At 38.7% G+C, this 16,737-nt stretch overlaps 1 protein-coding gene across 2 annotated transcripts in view; it reads left to right on the forward strand.

Annotated features, from left to right (window-relative positions):
• C2H5orf63 (chromosome 2 C5orf63 homolog) overlaps window positions 1-15,112 on the forward strand; it is a 40,492-nt gene extending 25,380 nt beyond the window's left edge. For both annotated transcript variants that reach the window (XM_087957999.1, XM_026673872.2), the window contains 2 exons: window positions 8,988-9,044; window positions 13,109-15,112. In XM_087957999.1, the coding sequence (XP_087814125.1) occupies window positions 8,988-9,044; window positions 13,109-13,288 (237 nt within the window). In that variant the 3' untranslated portion in view covers window positions 13,289-15,112. The remainder of the gene's footprint in view (window positions 1-8,987; window positions 9,045-13,108) is intronic.
• Window positions 15,113-16,737: the final 1,625 nt, after the last annotated feature.

The raw sequence follows: 16,737 nt of genomic DNA on the forward strand, positions 1-16,737 counted from the left end.
TAACAGCTAATTTATAAGATGTGGGATAGGTCTTGTGGACCACCAAGTATAGGTTCCAAGACCAGAGAGTAGCTAGCTCAGAAGAAACAACAAATAATGTGCTACTGGATCCTTCATCTATTCTCTTAGACAATTATCTCATTTCCTAATGATAACAACTGGCTCAGCAGCCAAATATGTATCCCACATAATATTGTCAAGTTTGCAAATGATTATGCACTAGGACTGTATTTTAGAGCATGTAGCTGTATGAGTATAGGAATACTTTCTCTGCTTTCTCCCAATAGGCAATCCTGATTGTGGATGATTTGTTGCACTTTCAGTGTTGATTGATCCTGCTGGTGTGTTCATTTCATATCATGAATAAAATTCCAAGGGAACGTTGGGCAGACCACACTTCCGGTTGGCTGTGCTTCTCCTTTCTTGGAAATGGAATGATGCAAACCTTATAGTTCCTGCCCTTCAGCCACTGTGGTCCCTTGATCTTAGCAACCTCCCTCAAAATTTACATATAACTCATAGCTTAAGTTTGATTTGAAGGATTGCAGACTTTGCTAATGCATAAAGATTGGAGGTTGAAGCATTCTGGGTATTAGCTGAACAGCTACAACAGAAGGCAGATTTTACATGAAATACCAAATAGATACTCACAAAGTCTAGCACCTAGTTAGCTACATCCAATTGAGTAGAGCATCAAACAGCATGTGCTCTCGGTATGTTTGCCTGGGAAGAAATGGGAAATGGAAGTGATCATAGATTACCAACAGAGACAAAGGTGAAGAAGGGCACAAAGTAAATCTTTAGTTATCTAGACATCACTGCCCCCTTGTGCCATTGGATTTATACCTCCCACAATGAAGAAATATATTGTTTATAGTATTAGTTAATCACCATGGATAACAGAATTAATATCTCAATTCAGTTCATTTGTGAGACAAATGTTTCTGTTCAGAAGTAAGAAGGGGAAGAAATATACAAAATGTAATTGGATTTCAGTCTGTTTTATTTAGCTGATGTGATTCAGACAAGTCGAGCTAAATTTTTATTTTTACATGTGATTCTAATATAACAAAGTTGTTTCAGTGCTAGTTATCTGTGTGGCCTATACTCTAAATAGAAAAGAAATGATGAATAATAGTATGATGGGAGAAGGGGTAATTATTAACTATGAAAAATAATGTTTTGCAAAGCCTTAGCTATAACACATAACAGTCTGAAATTAGTCAGCACCAAAGCTTGCTTAGGTGACTCATCAGAGCCAGTCACTGTTTTTCAGCCCAATCTACTTCGCAGAATTGATATTGTAAGAAAAAATAAGATGACAAAGCATTATCTAGTAGATGTGTGATAGAGAAAGAGAGTGGGGAGGGGAAGGAAGGAAGGAAGGAAGGAAGGAAGGAAGATTACATTTTATGCAGGCTAGTTTTGTTAAATAAAACAGTTCTGCACAGAATGTTACACATTGTCCAAAAAGTAGAAAAGCTTAGTTCCTTAGACAGACTAAAATACAGGCTTCTTTTATTAGCTTAATGTAATATTCTCATTTTGGATCCATTCTATCCAGTTCCAATTATGCTTTTAAGTAAACAGAAAAAGTATGCTACAAAGAATGCACAAAAAGAATTGTGGATGCCCAGAAGGTATGTTTGTTCTCTTGCAAAATTGCAGTAGGAGAGTATTTGATAGTTCTTTAAAGGGGTATTGCTTTACAGCAGGAGGCTGAGAATTTTATCTCTAAAATTAGTATTCTTGGAGAAGATTTTTCTGCCTATACCAGTGTTCCTGGAATGCAAAATGTTGCATTGACTTAGAATTGTGTGAATAGAGTGGAGATAATGAACCTGACAAAATATCAGTCTAGATTCTTCTGGCACATGGACTTTGTGAAATTATATGTGGACTGATAATTTCACTTGAGAAAAGCAACTTTTCTTTGTTTTGCACTATGTATTCTCCCATGAGCTGTTCAGAGCATCCAGTGATGGGAAGGTGCTTCAGTCTCTTCTAGGAAGGCTGGGCTTAAACTTGAGGACGCTCCTCCTCCTCCACGAGACTCCTCCTTAGCGTCCCCAGTTTTAACTCAGCCTTTCTTCAGACAGGTTGTGTTATTGGTTTCCTGGTCGGAACAGAACACTGGCAATTTAGCTGATTTAGCTGATTTATTTTTCAGGTCAGGTATCATAGTTCCTGTCACCAACAACCCCCACCACCCCTGGGAACCTTCAAAAGTCATTTCGCTCAAGTTTTACGAGTGTTCCAGCCTCCTGAGGCTAAAGCCTCATAAACGCGGAGGCTTATCTTTCCGATCTGCCCTGAGGCTAAAAGCCTCTCGTTTCAGAGCTGCTGCCTTAAACTTCTCAACAACGAGGCTTATTTCTCTGATCTCCCAGCCGGCTGAGTAAACGCTCTGTCTCTTCGAGGCTCGAAGCCTCAATTTAAACAGTGCAGCCTTTTTTTCCTTTTATCGAGGCTCAAAGCCTTTTTTCCTTTTATTACGAGGCTTTACCCGCAGAACACCTCAGGGCAGGGAATTAGCCCCTGCGCCTTCCCGCTGAGGGTTTTGCTTTTAGCAGGCCAGGCAGTGACAGCTGCTTTCATTTTCATTCTGCCATGAGGCAGCCACCATTTTAAAAGCCACATGGTTACATTTGCTGAGCAATTGTTACTGTCTGTGAGGCAAGTTACTCAACAAGGTTTCCCTTCTTGGGGACCTGGGAAGGGGGGTCCCTACCACCAGTTCACTGGATGATAGAGGACTTGAACTGCTGGATTCCACAGACAATAAGTGCAGCTAAACTGATCTAATTATCAGTTACAGACCTCTGTGCCCTCATATAGGTGCCGGGTCTGGAGTGGGGTGTTCTGGTCTCCATATTTGATATTACAAGTACTTTATTAAAAAATTGACTTGATTGACTTAGATTCTACAAATATTTAAGTCGTTAATATATATGTGTGTGTGTGTGTGTGTGCGTGCGCGTGTGTATATATATGTATATATAGAGATAGATAGATAGATAGATAGATAGATAGATAGATAGATAGATAACAAAGCAAAACAGAACAAGGAGACAGCATTTGCTAAAGGCATTGGGGAACTATTTCTTCCAGGATCCCCTGCCCCTTAAGGGAGCAGGCCCCTAGGTGTTCCAGCCACCTAATTTCATAGCCTCTTTACATTGCCAATCTATCAAAGGCATTACCATGGCCAGCAACTACAACCCCAGATCTAGATTAACTGCTAAAAATAGAGATAAGTCCACGGAGCCCAAAAAGACCTCTAAGGCAGCAGACAAAGATGCACTCACATGCCATCAGACATTAGAAAGGCAGGTGAAAAAACGTACATGAGCAGCTGTACAACCCACCTCTTCACCACTCATCATACCCCTTACCTCACAGGCCCAGAACCCTCCAACCGCCCCTCTCAATTTATCCAGAAGGAGCAGTATATCGATACAATCTCCCCAGGAGAGTCTTTCTAACATTCTCTCCCCAAGGAGGGCCCCAGAGGCAACATTCATGCCAACTGAAGCTGGCCTCAGACAAGAGGAGGAACTTCCGGAGGAAATCCCTGCCAACATGAGGGTGTGGATGGAGCTAGCTATCCAGAAGGGCATATCAGCAGGCGTCCAACAGGCTATTCAGGCAGGACGAACACCCTCAGCTTCAGTTTGCAGATCTCTTTCTGAACGATCTCTGGGCATCACAGATCCACATCTTCATCAGTACCCCCCCTCCCCAGCAGAACTATCATTTCCCACTGTCAGAGACCCTCAGTACACACAGGATATGGGAGATCAAGGGGATTCAATGGATCCAATGGAGGAGGGGTCAGTACACACCGTTGACCAGGTATTGTCAGAGGTGGATCCGCTAGAAAGGGGGATGTCTGATGATGAAGGCCTCTCACCTGACCTCCCCGTATTTACAGGATTATTCCGCCCACAATTATTTAAATCCCTGCTGTTTAAGGCCAAGAACACCGCACGGCTGGATAATACGGGTACCCCTCCCCCACCAAATACTCCAGGGGAAGCAGAGGTTCTCATATTCTCTCAACCAATCACTGAGGCAGAGGTTATTTCTGTGCCACACATGTTTTCCAATTTAGTGGAAAAACAATGGGCTGCAGCAGTCTCATATCCCGCTCCCACAGGACATGATAAAAAATACTATAATTTGACACCCGAGTTCTCTAAATTTCTAAACACTCCAGAAGTGGATGAGCCTATCATTGCACTTGCATCTTCCTCAGCCATCCCAAGTGAAGCTGAAGAGGCTCTCAAGCCTGAGGAAAAGAGGGCAGAACTAGCCCTCCGCAGGGCACACGTCTCGGATGCATGGGCCATCAGAGCAGCCACAGCCGCCTCCTTTTTCACCAGATCATCTCTCAGATGGCTCTGCCACCTGAGAGATATCATTCCAGCCTCAAACATTAGGGCACATCATGATGTGACAAAATTAATTGCTGCTGCAGAGTTTTCAGCAGACGCTACCTTCAGTTTTTAGTTTACCGAAAATTTAAAATGACCACTCTCCAATCCATCTTACTCAGCATCAGAAAAAATGATGTCCTTACCTCCATAGACTTCACGGAAGCTTACTTACATATCCCAATTAGGCCCTCACATTTCAAATTCCTACGTTTCTGTTACAACAACGTCCATTACGAATATATTGCTCTCCCATTTGGCCTAGCTTCAGCTCCCAGAACTTTTACAAAGGTCTTGGCTGCCTTGGCAGCATCACTCAGATGGTACCAACGTGGAGGATCCTATCATCGGTCATATCGCTGTCTCAAGGCCCAGTGCTACACCCAGACCGCCAATGGCTAAACTTAGCCGTATGGAAGTTGAACGGCAATGTCTGAGAGATGAATACCTTTCTACTCAAGTTATTCACACTATTCAGTCGGCTCGATGTCCTTCGACGAACCGAATCTATCAGGCCACCTGGTCTAGCTTCTGCCATTGGTGTCAGAGGGTTCAGATCGCCCCACTTCCCCATCAGTAGTGCAGTTATTAGAATTTTTACAGGAGGACCTAAATAAAGGGTTATCACCTAATACTCTGCGGAGACAGGTGGCGGCCCTGGCTTTGGTCATATCTTGGGATGATCTTACCTCCATATCTCATCACCCTCACATTTGCAGTTTTCTCCACGGTGCCAAGAACTTAAGGCCCCCCGTAGTGCACCGGTATCCAACTTGGGATTTAAATAAGGTACTATTGGCCCTTACTACAGGTCCCTTCAAGCCACTAAGGACCATGACACTTCGATTTCTAACCTACAAAGTAGTTTTCTTGATAGCAATTACATCGGCCCGAAGAATCTCCAAACTAGCTGCATTATCGGTGCGCAAAGACCTCTGCATTTTCCATTTGGATAGAGTGGTTCTCAGACCAGATCCCTCCTTCATTCCAAAAGTTAATTCAGCATTCCATAGAGCTCAAGAGCTGGTGCTCCCAAATTTTTGCTCACGTCCATCACACAGGCTCGAACACCAATGGCACCATAAGAAGGGCCTTACACATCTACATAGAGCGCCCGGCACCCTCCAGAAAGACAGAAGCCCTCTTCGTGTCCTTTCAGCCTAACACCCTGGGGCGTAAGGTTTCACCCTCTATCATAGGTAGATGACTAAGGGCCACCATCGCTAAGCGTATGACTCTCACTTGATACCAATGCCCCAAGGCATTACCGCTCACTCCACCAGGAGTTCAGCCACCACAGCAGCATGGGCAACCCAAGCTACAATAGAGGAGATTTGCCAAGCTGCAACCTGGGCTTCTCCATCTCCACTTATTAGAAATTATAAAATTGATGTATTTGCTTCTGCTAGGCTTCATTTGGTAGGCGAGTTCTGCAGTAAGTTATTTCAGAGCAAGTTAGGTCTGCAACCCAGACGGAGTCCCTCCCTTAGGACAGTGCCAAGCTTTGGTATGTCCCATCACTGTATGCTCTGAACAGCTCATGGGAGATAAAATCATACATTGCAATGTCCTACCTGTCAATGAATACTTCAGCTTCAACCATAACAACACAAGAGCACACAATAGATACAAACTCAAAGTTAACCGCACCAAACTTGATTGCAGGAAATACGACTTCAGCAATAGAGTGGTCAATGTCTGGAATACTCTACCCGACTCTATAGTTTCTTCCCCAAACCCCAAAAACTTTAACCTTAGACTGTCTACTATTGACCTCACCCTTTCCTAAGAGGTCTGTAGGGGCGTGCATAAGTGCCTACCGTCCCTGTCCTATTGTTTCTCTTATTCTTTTATTTTTCTTATATGTACCCATTTCATGTATTCACAACTATGTATACACTTATACTTATTATCTTGTAAACAATTGGCAAATCAAATAAATAAATAAAATAAATAAATAAAAAGGCGTTGGTACTTACCTGATATGCCCGTTCTCTGTGAGCTGTAAAGAGCATCCAGCCCCACCCTTTCATTCCATCTGGTAGGGGGTCTGTTCTGGCCAGGGTTATTACATAGGCTTAAGCATATAGGGTATCAATACCTCAGCTTCGCAAAACTGAGGATGCTAAGGAGGAGTCTCATGGAGGAGGAGGAGCGTCCTCAAGTTTAAGCCCAGCCTTCCTAGAAGAGACTGAAGCATCTTCCCATCACTGGATGCTGTTCACAGCTCACAGAGAACGGGAGTATCAGGTAAGTACCAACGCTCTTTTCATGCTGGCTTTGATGTACTGCATGGACAGGGAAGGTTCAGAGTAGGTTAAAATGATCCAAACGCATGCAGCATTGAAAGTGCCTCTGATAAATCTAAATGGCTTCCAGGTGGCAGTAGGGGAAGTGTACCAACAATCTGAAGGTTGGTTTGCCAGGGTGGAACCTGGTTGAATTTTGGAATACAGGGATAAAAAAGCTCTTGATAGGATTGCTTCTAAAGATTGTCTCCCTGAATGCCAGTCTCAGAAGTCCCTTTATTCTCTGAAGAGCCCTTGGAGATAAAGTGCCAGGGGAGATACTTAGAGTGATGCTGGTGCATGGTAAGGAGTAAATCTAACCAAACACAATATTGCGGTGAAGCAGAAATTTTTCCTCTGTCCCCTTTGCATATGTACAGGGCCATCCAAAGGCCTTTTTCAAAGTGACCCAGACTCTTTTAGGGAAGGATAGGTTAATTAATAGTCTTATTAACATAAATAGTCTCTGGTGAGTTCTTAGAAGAGTTATTTGCAGTTAAATTACTTGCATCAGCTCAAAGTTAGAAGCCGGCTGAATAGAAACCAAGAAGTGATAAGAGCAACATATAGTGGTGTTAACCTGGAAAGTGTTTGAACATGTTGATTTTGAAGATTTACATAAACCTTGGCAAGATGAGTTCTGCCATCTGTGGACTTAATTCCTACCCTGTCAGGCTTATATTTGCTTGCAGAAGGAGAATAATCCAGGAAGCTGAATTTTAACCTCACCATGAGAGGAAATCAAGTCCATTAAGGCTATTATGTTCCTTCATCTTGGACTTACATCATCAACAAAAAAATAGTGTTGGCTGCAGGTGAGGTAAAGAAAAAAAATGTCTCTCTTTCCTTACCTCATCCTCCAGAACTACCTTCCATTTTTATTTTATTCTGAGAAAGCCTCAATGGATAGGAACCTAGGGTTTTCTAGATCCTGCTAGCATCATCATTAGCCATGTGGGATGGGACTGCTGAAAGGTGAAGTTTAACACCCATATAGGACTGCAGGTTCCCTACCAATGTGCTTCAAGCTAAAAGCAGATGTATTTAGCATGCATCTTTTTTCCACTGTATATATGCGGGATAAGATCTGTCTTTAAAAACAGTAAGAAGCTGCAGTTAAATTCAGAGCTTGAACTCTGAATTCATTGAACTCAATGAAGTGTGTTTGTATGCACCTTCTGTTACAGGGTGCTATAAGTGAATGCACTAAATATTTGACTTCAACCTTCTCCTCTTGCAGTATGAGAAAGGACACTGGGGGCTGTCAGTATCGGCCCCTTTTCCCACATGAATTAGCTAATTTTAAAATGGTATTGCCTCATTTCATTTATTCTTGCTGTAGAGCAATGATGAATCACTTGTGGGCTCTTTGTGAGTTCTACCCACTGATGTTTGAATTGGCAGAAAACTAGACAACATAATTCTGGCAAGCTGTATTCTGCCATTCTGCCATAGGCACGATGCTGGAAAATAATGCTGTTTTTATTTACAAATGCTGCATTAAAACAATGTATTCCTCTTCTCTTAGCAATTATTACCAGCCAACTGATAACATTGGATAGTTATTAGATCCCTTTGGGACAAGGTTTTGGCAATATATTGAAATAATTGAATCTGTGTTCCAAAGAAGCTTGGTACCATCCAAATTTGGGCTATCTTTGAATACACCTGCACAAACCACTTGTGCCAAAACAGATTATCAAGCTCCTTTTGGATATGGATTTATCACAATTCCAGAGAATCACCAAATGTGTATTGAAAAAAAGAGCTGAGAGGTGTAGGAAAAATTGTGCCATGAACCAATAAAAAACTGGGTATCTCCTTCCTCCTTCATTATGCAGCCCTTCAACTACCATCACTGAGAGCTGCTATTTAAATTATCCAGGTGTTTGAACCAGGAATTGGTTCAGAGGCCTGGCAGGTATAGGGAAGAAGGCATTTTCAAAGAACATAACTTTCCCATTGCCCAGAGCAGAATGACCTTGGAAGCCAGCATTATAAGGACATGACAGGAAAAAAGATTGCCAGGATATATTCCAGGGTTAGGTTATCTATCCTATTTCAGGGTTGCCTTCTGAAATAGGATAGATAATTCTGTCAGTGCTGTCTCTCTCATTCTTCCCCTTTAATCGAGGATACAGAATTCAATGTCAACTGATGCTGAAAAATATTGTCAAAATGGCTTGAGATTAGCATGTTAAGAAGCTTTATGTAGCCTGTGCTACTTTTCATTACTGTCTGCTTTTTTTCTCCCCTTTTTAAGCATCCCTGTCCTTTATGTGAAGAAGCCAAAATGATGCTTGAACCATATAAAGACAAGGTAGGTTAATACAGTCCTTTGCTTAAGCAAAACACCAACACACAACATTTAAAAGAAGGAATCAGAACATGTTTAACTCATCTTAAATTTCTAACCCAGTGTTTGACTGGGGAATTCTGGGAGTTGAAATCCGCACAATATAAAGATGCCAAAGTTGAGAAACTGCTGTTACCACTATGGAACATCAGAAGCAGCAATAGCATCTGGACAAAACACAGTAAATTAGAAATGCTTGAATTGAATAAACTGCCAAGAAATAATCTGATGTAATTTGTTTGTTTGTTTTTAATTCATCAAACATTTTAAAATGGCTTTCTTAAAATTGGATTAATACAAAGTAATAATATGAGAAGCCCAGTTTATTCTATTTGCTTTTATATGATTACCTATCATACCTTTTCAGGGTAAAACAATGTTATACAAAACACAGAAAAGGACTAAAAAAGTACTAGGCCAGGGGTAGGGAAACTTGGCTCTTTTATCACTTATAGACTTCAACTCCCAGAATTCCTGAGTGAGCCATAAAAGGTTCCCCATCCCTGGGCCTACTGGTTTTTTAGTTGTGGGGGAAATTAATTTTTGACTTGAATGGGACTGTTTAATATACAAATTTTTAATATATATAATTTTTAATATATATAATATAATAATATAATTTTTAATATACAAATATACAATGTTTAATATACAAATGGTTTTTCACAACTGAAAAACCAGTAGGCCAGAGATGGGGAACCTTTTATGGCTCACTCAGGAATTCTGGGAGTTGAAGTCCATAAGTGATAAAAGAGCCAAGTTTCCCTAGCCTAGGCCAAAGATGTTAAAGGCCCGAGAAAGATGAAAAGGCAGTATAGCAAAAACTAACGCCAATATTTTTCAAAGCTTTCTGTCCCTGCAAATCATCCTTATTTCTGCTATATTCATATGCCACTTCATGCACTACCTTTTGTTCTTTTCTTCCTGTTTTTGAGGATCTCATTAACTTTCCTGGTCTTTCCCTTCCTCTTGACCCATTCATGGTATAGTCTTAGTAGGGAATGCCACAGATTGAATAAGTCTACTAATCTAGTCTGTATCTTCTTACTAAAAGAATAAAAAAGTATTTTTCAACACAGATTATTCCATAATAAACTTTCCATGGGTAAACCAATCAAAATAATCCAGTGTTGTAGGCACCGAAACAAAGGAGCATTAATTTTTAACCTACACAGGGATTCTGATACTTCCCATGGAATCAAATAGTAGCTTTCAAGTTTAACTCCCAAAAGAGCTCAATTATGAAGTTATGAAGGTAGGATGAAGTTATGAAGATCCAGTGATGACTATGGCAGTGGGAAAAGTCACATCTTTCCCAATAGATAGTTATACTTTGTGCAATGAAATTATCGTGTTCACAAGTTGAGTCAAGCTGGTCTCCAGAAGTGCTCAAAGCGAATATGTTATTGCTGGACATTATATTTATGCGCCAGCTACCAATTTGCTTTAGGGCATTAGTTCCCATATCTTTTTTCCAAAAACAGCCTTTTCCAGTGAAATCATTTTTCTGTTGCCGCCTTCAAAAAATGTTAATATAAATATAAATGTATAATCCAACACTTCTTATGGGTAAATCATTCTTGTTGAACCCTATAAATAAAATTACCAGCAGACAAATAATGATGGATAAATATGGTGTGATATAAATCTTTTCACCTAGTGGTTAACACAGACATTTATTACAAGCACTCATTATTTTAATAATATGTTGCAAACTTCATGATTTCTGTAAAATACATCAAATTCTTTATACGTTCTGGTTTATAAATCAAGTTTATTCCATTTATAGTTGCAAATAAAAAGATTGGAGACTCTGGGAAAGTGAACTCATATAATTTCCCCCCCAAACATTGTCTCTACTTTCTCTTTAGATTTAACTGACCTTTTTGAAAAAGATGATGATGATGATCTTGGTTGGGAAACCCTACTTCGAAGTTTTAAAAATTATTTTGGAAGCCTCATATACCTTAATTTAGGCTTCTTGGGAGAATATAAATTATATATTAACATATAAATTATATTTATATAATTATAAATAGAAATATACATTTATATATGATACAATGAGCTATTCTTGGCTGTATCTCCATTAATCCTTCTCTGGAGCCGTCTTCCTTCTTTTTTTGGCATATACCCCTTGCTGGCTTAAGAGATGGTTGGCTTTTAAAAAGGCTGTGCCCGGTGGTGGGATTCAAAAATTTTTACTACTGGTTCTGTGGGTGTGGCTTGATGGGCGTGGCTCGGGTGTGATTCAACCGGTGTAACAACCGGTTCAGTGAGTGCGCGCTTTGCATACATGCGCAGAGGGTTTGCTACTGACCTTATCCTGCAATCCTGCAATCTCCCTGTGTGTTAGACAGCTGACGTGCGGCAATCCATTGTGCTGTGTGAAGCAGCTGAGCTTGAAAACTAGAAAATAAAGGTCAGAATAGAGCCTGGGTGGGCGGGCCCAGCAGCTGATCGTCGGAGTAAACCAGTTCGCTCATAGATGATCCTCGGAGCTACCGGTTTCGCTGAACCAGGCCGAACCGGTAGAATATCACCGACCCTGCCATGTATCTTTTTAATAAATTGCTTTATTGTTGATTTTGTTTGTTTCTAACTGTTCTTAGTATCTTTGGTTTTAATTGTGATAGCACTTCTTATTTTACAAACAAAATCAACAAAAAATCACCAAGAGACTTTAATTGTTATCAATAGTGCTTCATAAGTACTAAAATTGGAAATATTTCACAGTAAAATAATTCAGTGTTATGTATTACAATTCCTACTAAAATAATTGCCTCAAAATACAAATACACAGATAAAGCTATTACTGAAACAAAAGTTGGGGGTGCTATCTTAAATAGCCTGGAAGTTATATTAATTGCTTTATTAGAAATATAGTTAGAATCCCAATCAATGGGATTTCCTTCCTATAAAATGTCCAATTGTTTCTTTTTCCTGTTTAGAAATTTGCTAAACTGGTACTTTGTTAAGTAGGAATGAGTTAATATAACGATTTTCTGAAACGAATGACAGCAAAAGAGAAGAAATCTGACTGTGCACTGAAAATTTGGCCAACATGTAGTTCAAGACAAATGTTTCCAATAATTACTAGACTCAACTCACTGAATTTGCTTTATTCTTTATTTATTCTGTTCCAAGGCCTCCAGGAAATAATACCTTCTATGTATAATGGGTCCAGAAGATTATTGGACCAACCACTCAGAGCTGATTTGCCCTAGAATAATATTGGGAGGTGGGAAGCAAGAAACCTCTAATCACTATAGGGCTCAAACATGGAGATGAGATCATTCCAGAAAACAATCTGAAATCAGATCTAATTAGGGCATTTTATTCCCCACTGCCATTTTACCAGTCTTTTGTCCTCCCAAATGAAAGCAATTGAAATCTCCTCAGCCTAATAAGCATGTCTTCTATAAGTGACTCACAGTTGCCACTTACAAAACCAATAGGAATAATTCACGTGGAGATAGCCAAAGGTTATCTAGGATGCTTGATAAAAAAAGACCAAGAGTGATTATGTTCATTGTAATGAACCATAATTCAGGGAATTAACACAAACCTAAGTTCACATAGTAGACTCCAACATAAACTAATCCTACGAGCTACATTCTTCCAACATGCTAGGCTAAAATATGATTGACTGAATTGCAGTGCAAATTGTGCAAATATAGGCTATATGCAGATTTTCATCATGTTGCCGGCAAATTTCAAAATCACTTGTTCATTTGTAAGTGCCTCTGTGGACAAATTGGGAAACTGTTTCTCATGACATTTTTATCTGTAGTAGTGCTCCTTACTGAGGTCCCCAAATCCTCTTATTCAAATCATTCAAAAATTCTTGCTGAAAAAAATAAACCTAATCAGGTTTTTTTTTCAACATAAGTATTGCTTTACAACCTACATAGATTTTCAGTGAGATGACTTCAATTCTTTTAGTATGATTTATTACTATGCTTTTCTAATGTTTGGCTGCTAGCTATTTTATTGTCCATTTGTTTCTGTTTTTTGTTTTTTTACAGTTTACTTTGGAGGAAATAGATATAACTCTACCTAATCATTCAGTCTGGCTTGAAAAATACAAGTACGAAATACCTGTCTTTCATCTCAATGGGAAATTTTTAATGAAGCATCAAGTAGATATACAAAAACTAGAAAATCATCTTTTGAATTTAGAATTACAAGATGAAAGAAATAAATGAAGAAAAATGAAGATATTTAATTGCAAGCCATAAGGATTGCACTGATCATTTTTGTATTGCCTTCTGTAAAAAATCACCCTGCAAATTTTGTAATCAACTATCAGAGTTTTGTTTGATGTTTATTTGATGTTTATTTCATATTGACTATGTTCTTCACAGTAAAAACACATTTAGACTTTATGCTACCACTATACAACAGAATATAATTGTATTAATAAAATTGAAGCAGCATAAGGCTTGGCCCTAAAATAATTTATTTTATTTATTTATTTGATTTGTCAATCACTTACAAGGTAATAGATATAAGTATAAACATGAGTAAGAATACAGGAAATGGGTACGAATAAATGGGAACAATAGGACAGGGACGGTAGGCACGATGGTGCACTTATGCATAATTAAATAATTGAAACAACTTGAAACCAAGCAAGCTTACTGTCGATTTCATCTTCATTCTTATATTTATTGTTAAACATTATATAACTTTCGTTGGGTATCAGTTTGCATAGCTAACAATAATAATTTTATTCTTAGGCTAAAGTTGTATAGCAGCCTTTCCTTCTTAAATATGCTGGATTTCAAAACTTCCATTCTTCTCTTGGCTTGGAATTCAGGGCATCCGGAAGGTTTCAAATTGAGAGAGCTTGCCTATATTTTAAGGACAGCACAGTGATCCTCAATTTACAACCATTCGTTTAGTGACTGTTCAAATTTACAACAGCAACTGTTGTAAAAAAAACCTGACTTACAACTGTTTTTCACACTTACTAAATATTGCAGCATCCCTATGGTCCCATGATCAAAATTCGGAAACTTGGCAACTGGCTCGTATTTATGATGGGGGATGTGATCCCCTTGTGCAATCTTCTAACAAGTAAAGTCAATGGGGAAATCCAGATTCACTTAACCGTAGTGTTACTAATTGAACGGCAGGGATTCGCTTAACAATTGTGACAAGAGAGGTCGTAAAATGGGGCAAAGCTCACTTAACAAATGACTTACTTAGCAACATAAATTTTGGACTCGGTTGTGATCATAAGTTGAGGACTACGTGTCCGTGAGAACTGGTCACTCTTTGTGAGAATGCTTGCGTTCTTTCTGATGGCTCCTGGAAGCCAATCAAAAATTTCAAACGCTGTCCTAGTAGTAACAGCATTTGGACCAAAGTCCTTTTGGCTATATTGGAAAAAAGACAGATAGGTGGATTGTTGAAATAGATTATCTTCAGAGTCTTTTCCAGTTCTTTGATCTCTGTTTCCTCATAATTGATCTTTCATTAAGAGGCTTATTAGTTAATGATGCCTCATTAAATATACATAGAAGTGGATCCAAGAGGTAAAAGCCTACAGCAGTGTGCAATAGCCTCTGATGTGATTTGCTTTTACTCCCATGGAAATTTAATAGACACAACAAGCAGAGAGGTTATCATAATCAGTATAAGTGCACTTTATATAAAGCCTTGATGCTGTACATAGCAGTACTCAAACCGAGTCTCTGGCTAGCTTAAACTGATTGAAGGCTTTTTCTAATTTGTTCCAAAGAACTACTCAAAGAACCCTTGTTTTCCCAACAGCCTTGAGTATCTTTAGAAGGATATTAACACTAAAAATTAAATATTTCAGTAGGGGATTTAATTGTTGCCTTTTGGTAAAGATATTTGGCAATGACAAAATGTTGGTAAATGGAGATTAATATAACCCTTTTACTTTCCATTCTGTGCTCTTTAAATCTTTTCTTCCCCTTATTCATCCCAATGCTTTGATTATTATTTGTGTTATTTCATTACAACAGTTTAAATTAGTAAAGCGTAGTAAAGTTGTAAACTCATTCATCTTCGTAAGTGGTCTGTATTGTGAAATATCCTCTTTACAGCAGCTGAATGGAAAACTTAGACTGAGCTCAGCACAAAAAAGTGTGTAAGAAAAGAGTAGCTATGTCCTTAATGAATTCAGCTTTGGTTTAATGGAGCCTACCCTTTCTATGTATACAGCTGCAGTCTATGCATATACAATATGTATTGCCTAGCATATCAACTACTACTGCAGCTTTTAATCAGCTTTGAGTGCTTGCAATACAATCGGTGAATGACATCTTCAGAAGAGGAAACAGTCTTCCCAATCTTAACATAAAATTTAAGATTTGTTTGTTTATATACATGTAGTGCCTGTCCTCTCAAATGCCATTTCATTGAGAGTTCTGAATACTAGAAGAATTATTATCAGCCATGTGCAACTCTGTCATGTACACAAAGGACATACTGAGAACCCAACCTGTAGTATGCTTATATGCCCATATTTTATTGATATTTCCATAACGAACCTGCAATTTTTTTTAGAAGAATACACAAACATTTTATGCCTGAAGAGAAGTTTTCGATCCATGTGTGTTGTTACCTGTTCTAACATATGATAGTGAAACCTGGACACTAACCTCACAATCAATTCAAAAGCTATAAGTGATGTAAAGAGCCATGAAAATTACATGATCGGCTTTACAAAGCAAGGTAGAAAAACCTGCACATGGATTAGAGAACAAACAAAAATATATGATATCAAGAGAGTAAAAGAATGGAAATGATTTAGCTGGTCACATAGCAAGAAGAACTGATGGCAGACGAACCAAGGCAGTCATAGAATGGATCCCGTTTGATAAAAAGCGTACATGAAAGAGATCTAAAACAAGATGGAGCAACAATGTCAGCAAGCAATGCGGACCCAATTGGCAAAAGAAAGCTCAAGGCCTTCAAACTAACTATAAAATGTACGCAAAGTTACAAACAGAAATGGTGGTCAGATTAAAGGTTTCAATGAATCTTTAAGGGAATAGAAGCTATACAGCTTCTACAGAGTAAAAATTACAAATATGAGATTGGTATACAATTTAAATGTGTAATTAGTATTTATGTGTAGATGTGTGCAGAATCAAAATAAAATAGTAAATTTGGCAGGTGCAAACATACAAACATCCTTCCAGGTGATTCATTACACTTATTTTTACTATAGAATGTTAATCTCCAAGGTGTGATTGACTCATTAGGCTTAAAATTAGCCAGAGGAAGACAATCCCACAGATGACAAAACACTGACATTTCTGAGTTCTCGGGTTGTGATTTTTATTCTATCAACTTTCAACAACTATGCTAAACAGTTGTCTCAACATTTGAAAGTAAAGATAGTTCCTTTTTACAAAGAAGGGAAAATACATGTATGGGTATTCTTCCAAATAATTTCAACAGCAAAAAGCACTATTAGGAAGTTACATGGAATTCTTGAAATCTACCATATTCACTATTTTTTAAATTTTGTATCTGAATTGCACACAGTGTTGTCTGTCCTGAAAGTGCAGAAAGAAGCTGTGTGAAAGAAGCTTTTGTGCCATGGATGTGGTTGTGTGAGCTTATATTCACTTAAGGGTTCATTGCAACATAAATTTGACCAATTTTGCATGCA

This window comes from Notechis scutatus, chromosome 2 (assembly GCF_049901735.1).
Source record: "Notechis scutatus isolate UNSWTSFEM ecotype Mainland chromosome 2, rNotScu1.2, whole genome shotgun sequence".
NCBI classification, from domain to species: Eukaryota; Metazoa; Chordata; class Lepidosauria; order Squamata; family Elapidae; genus Notechis; species Notechis scutatus.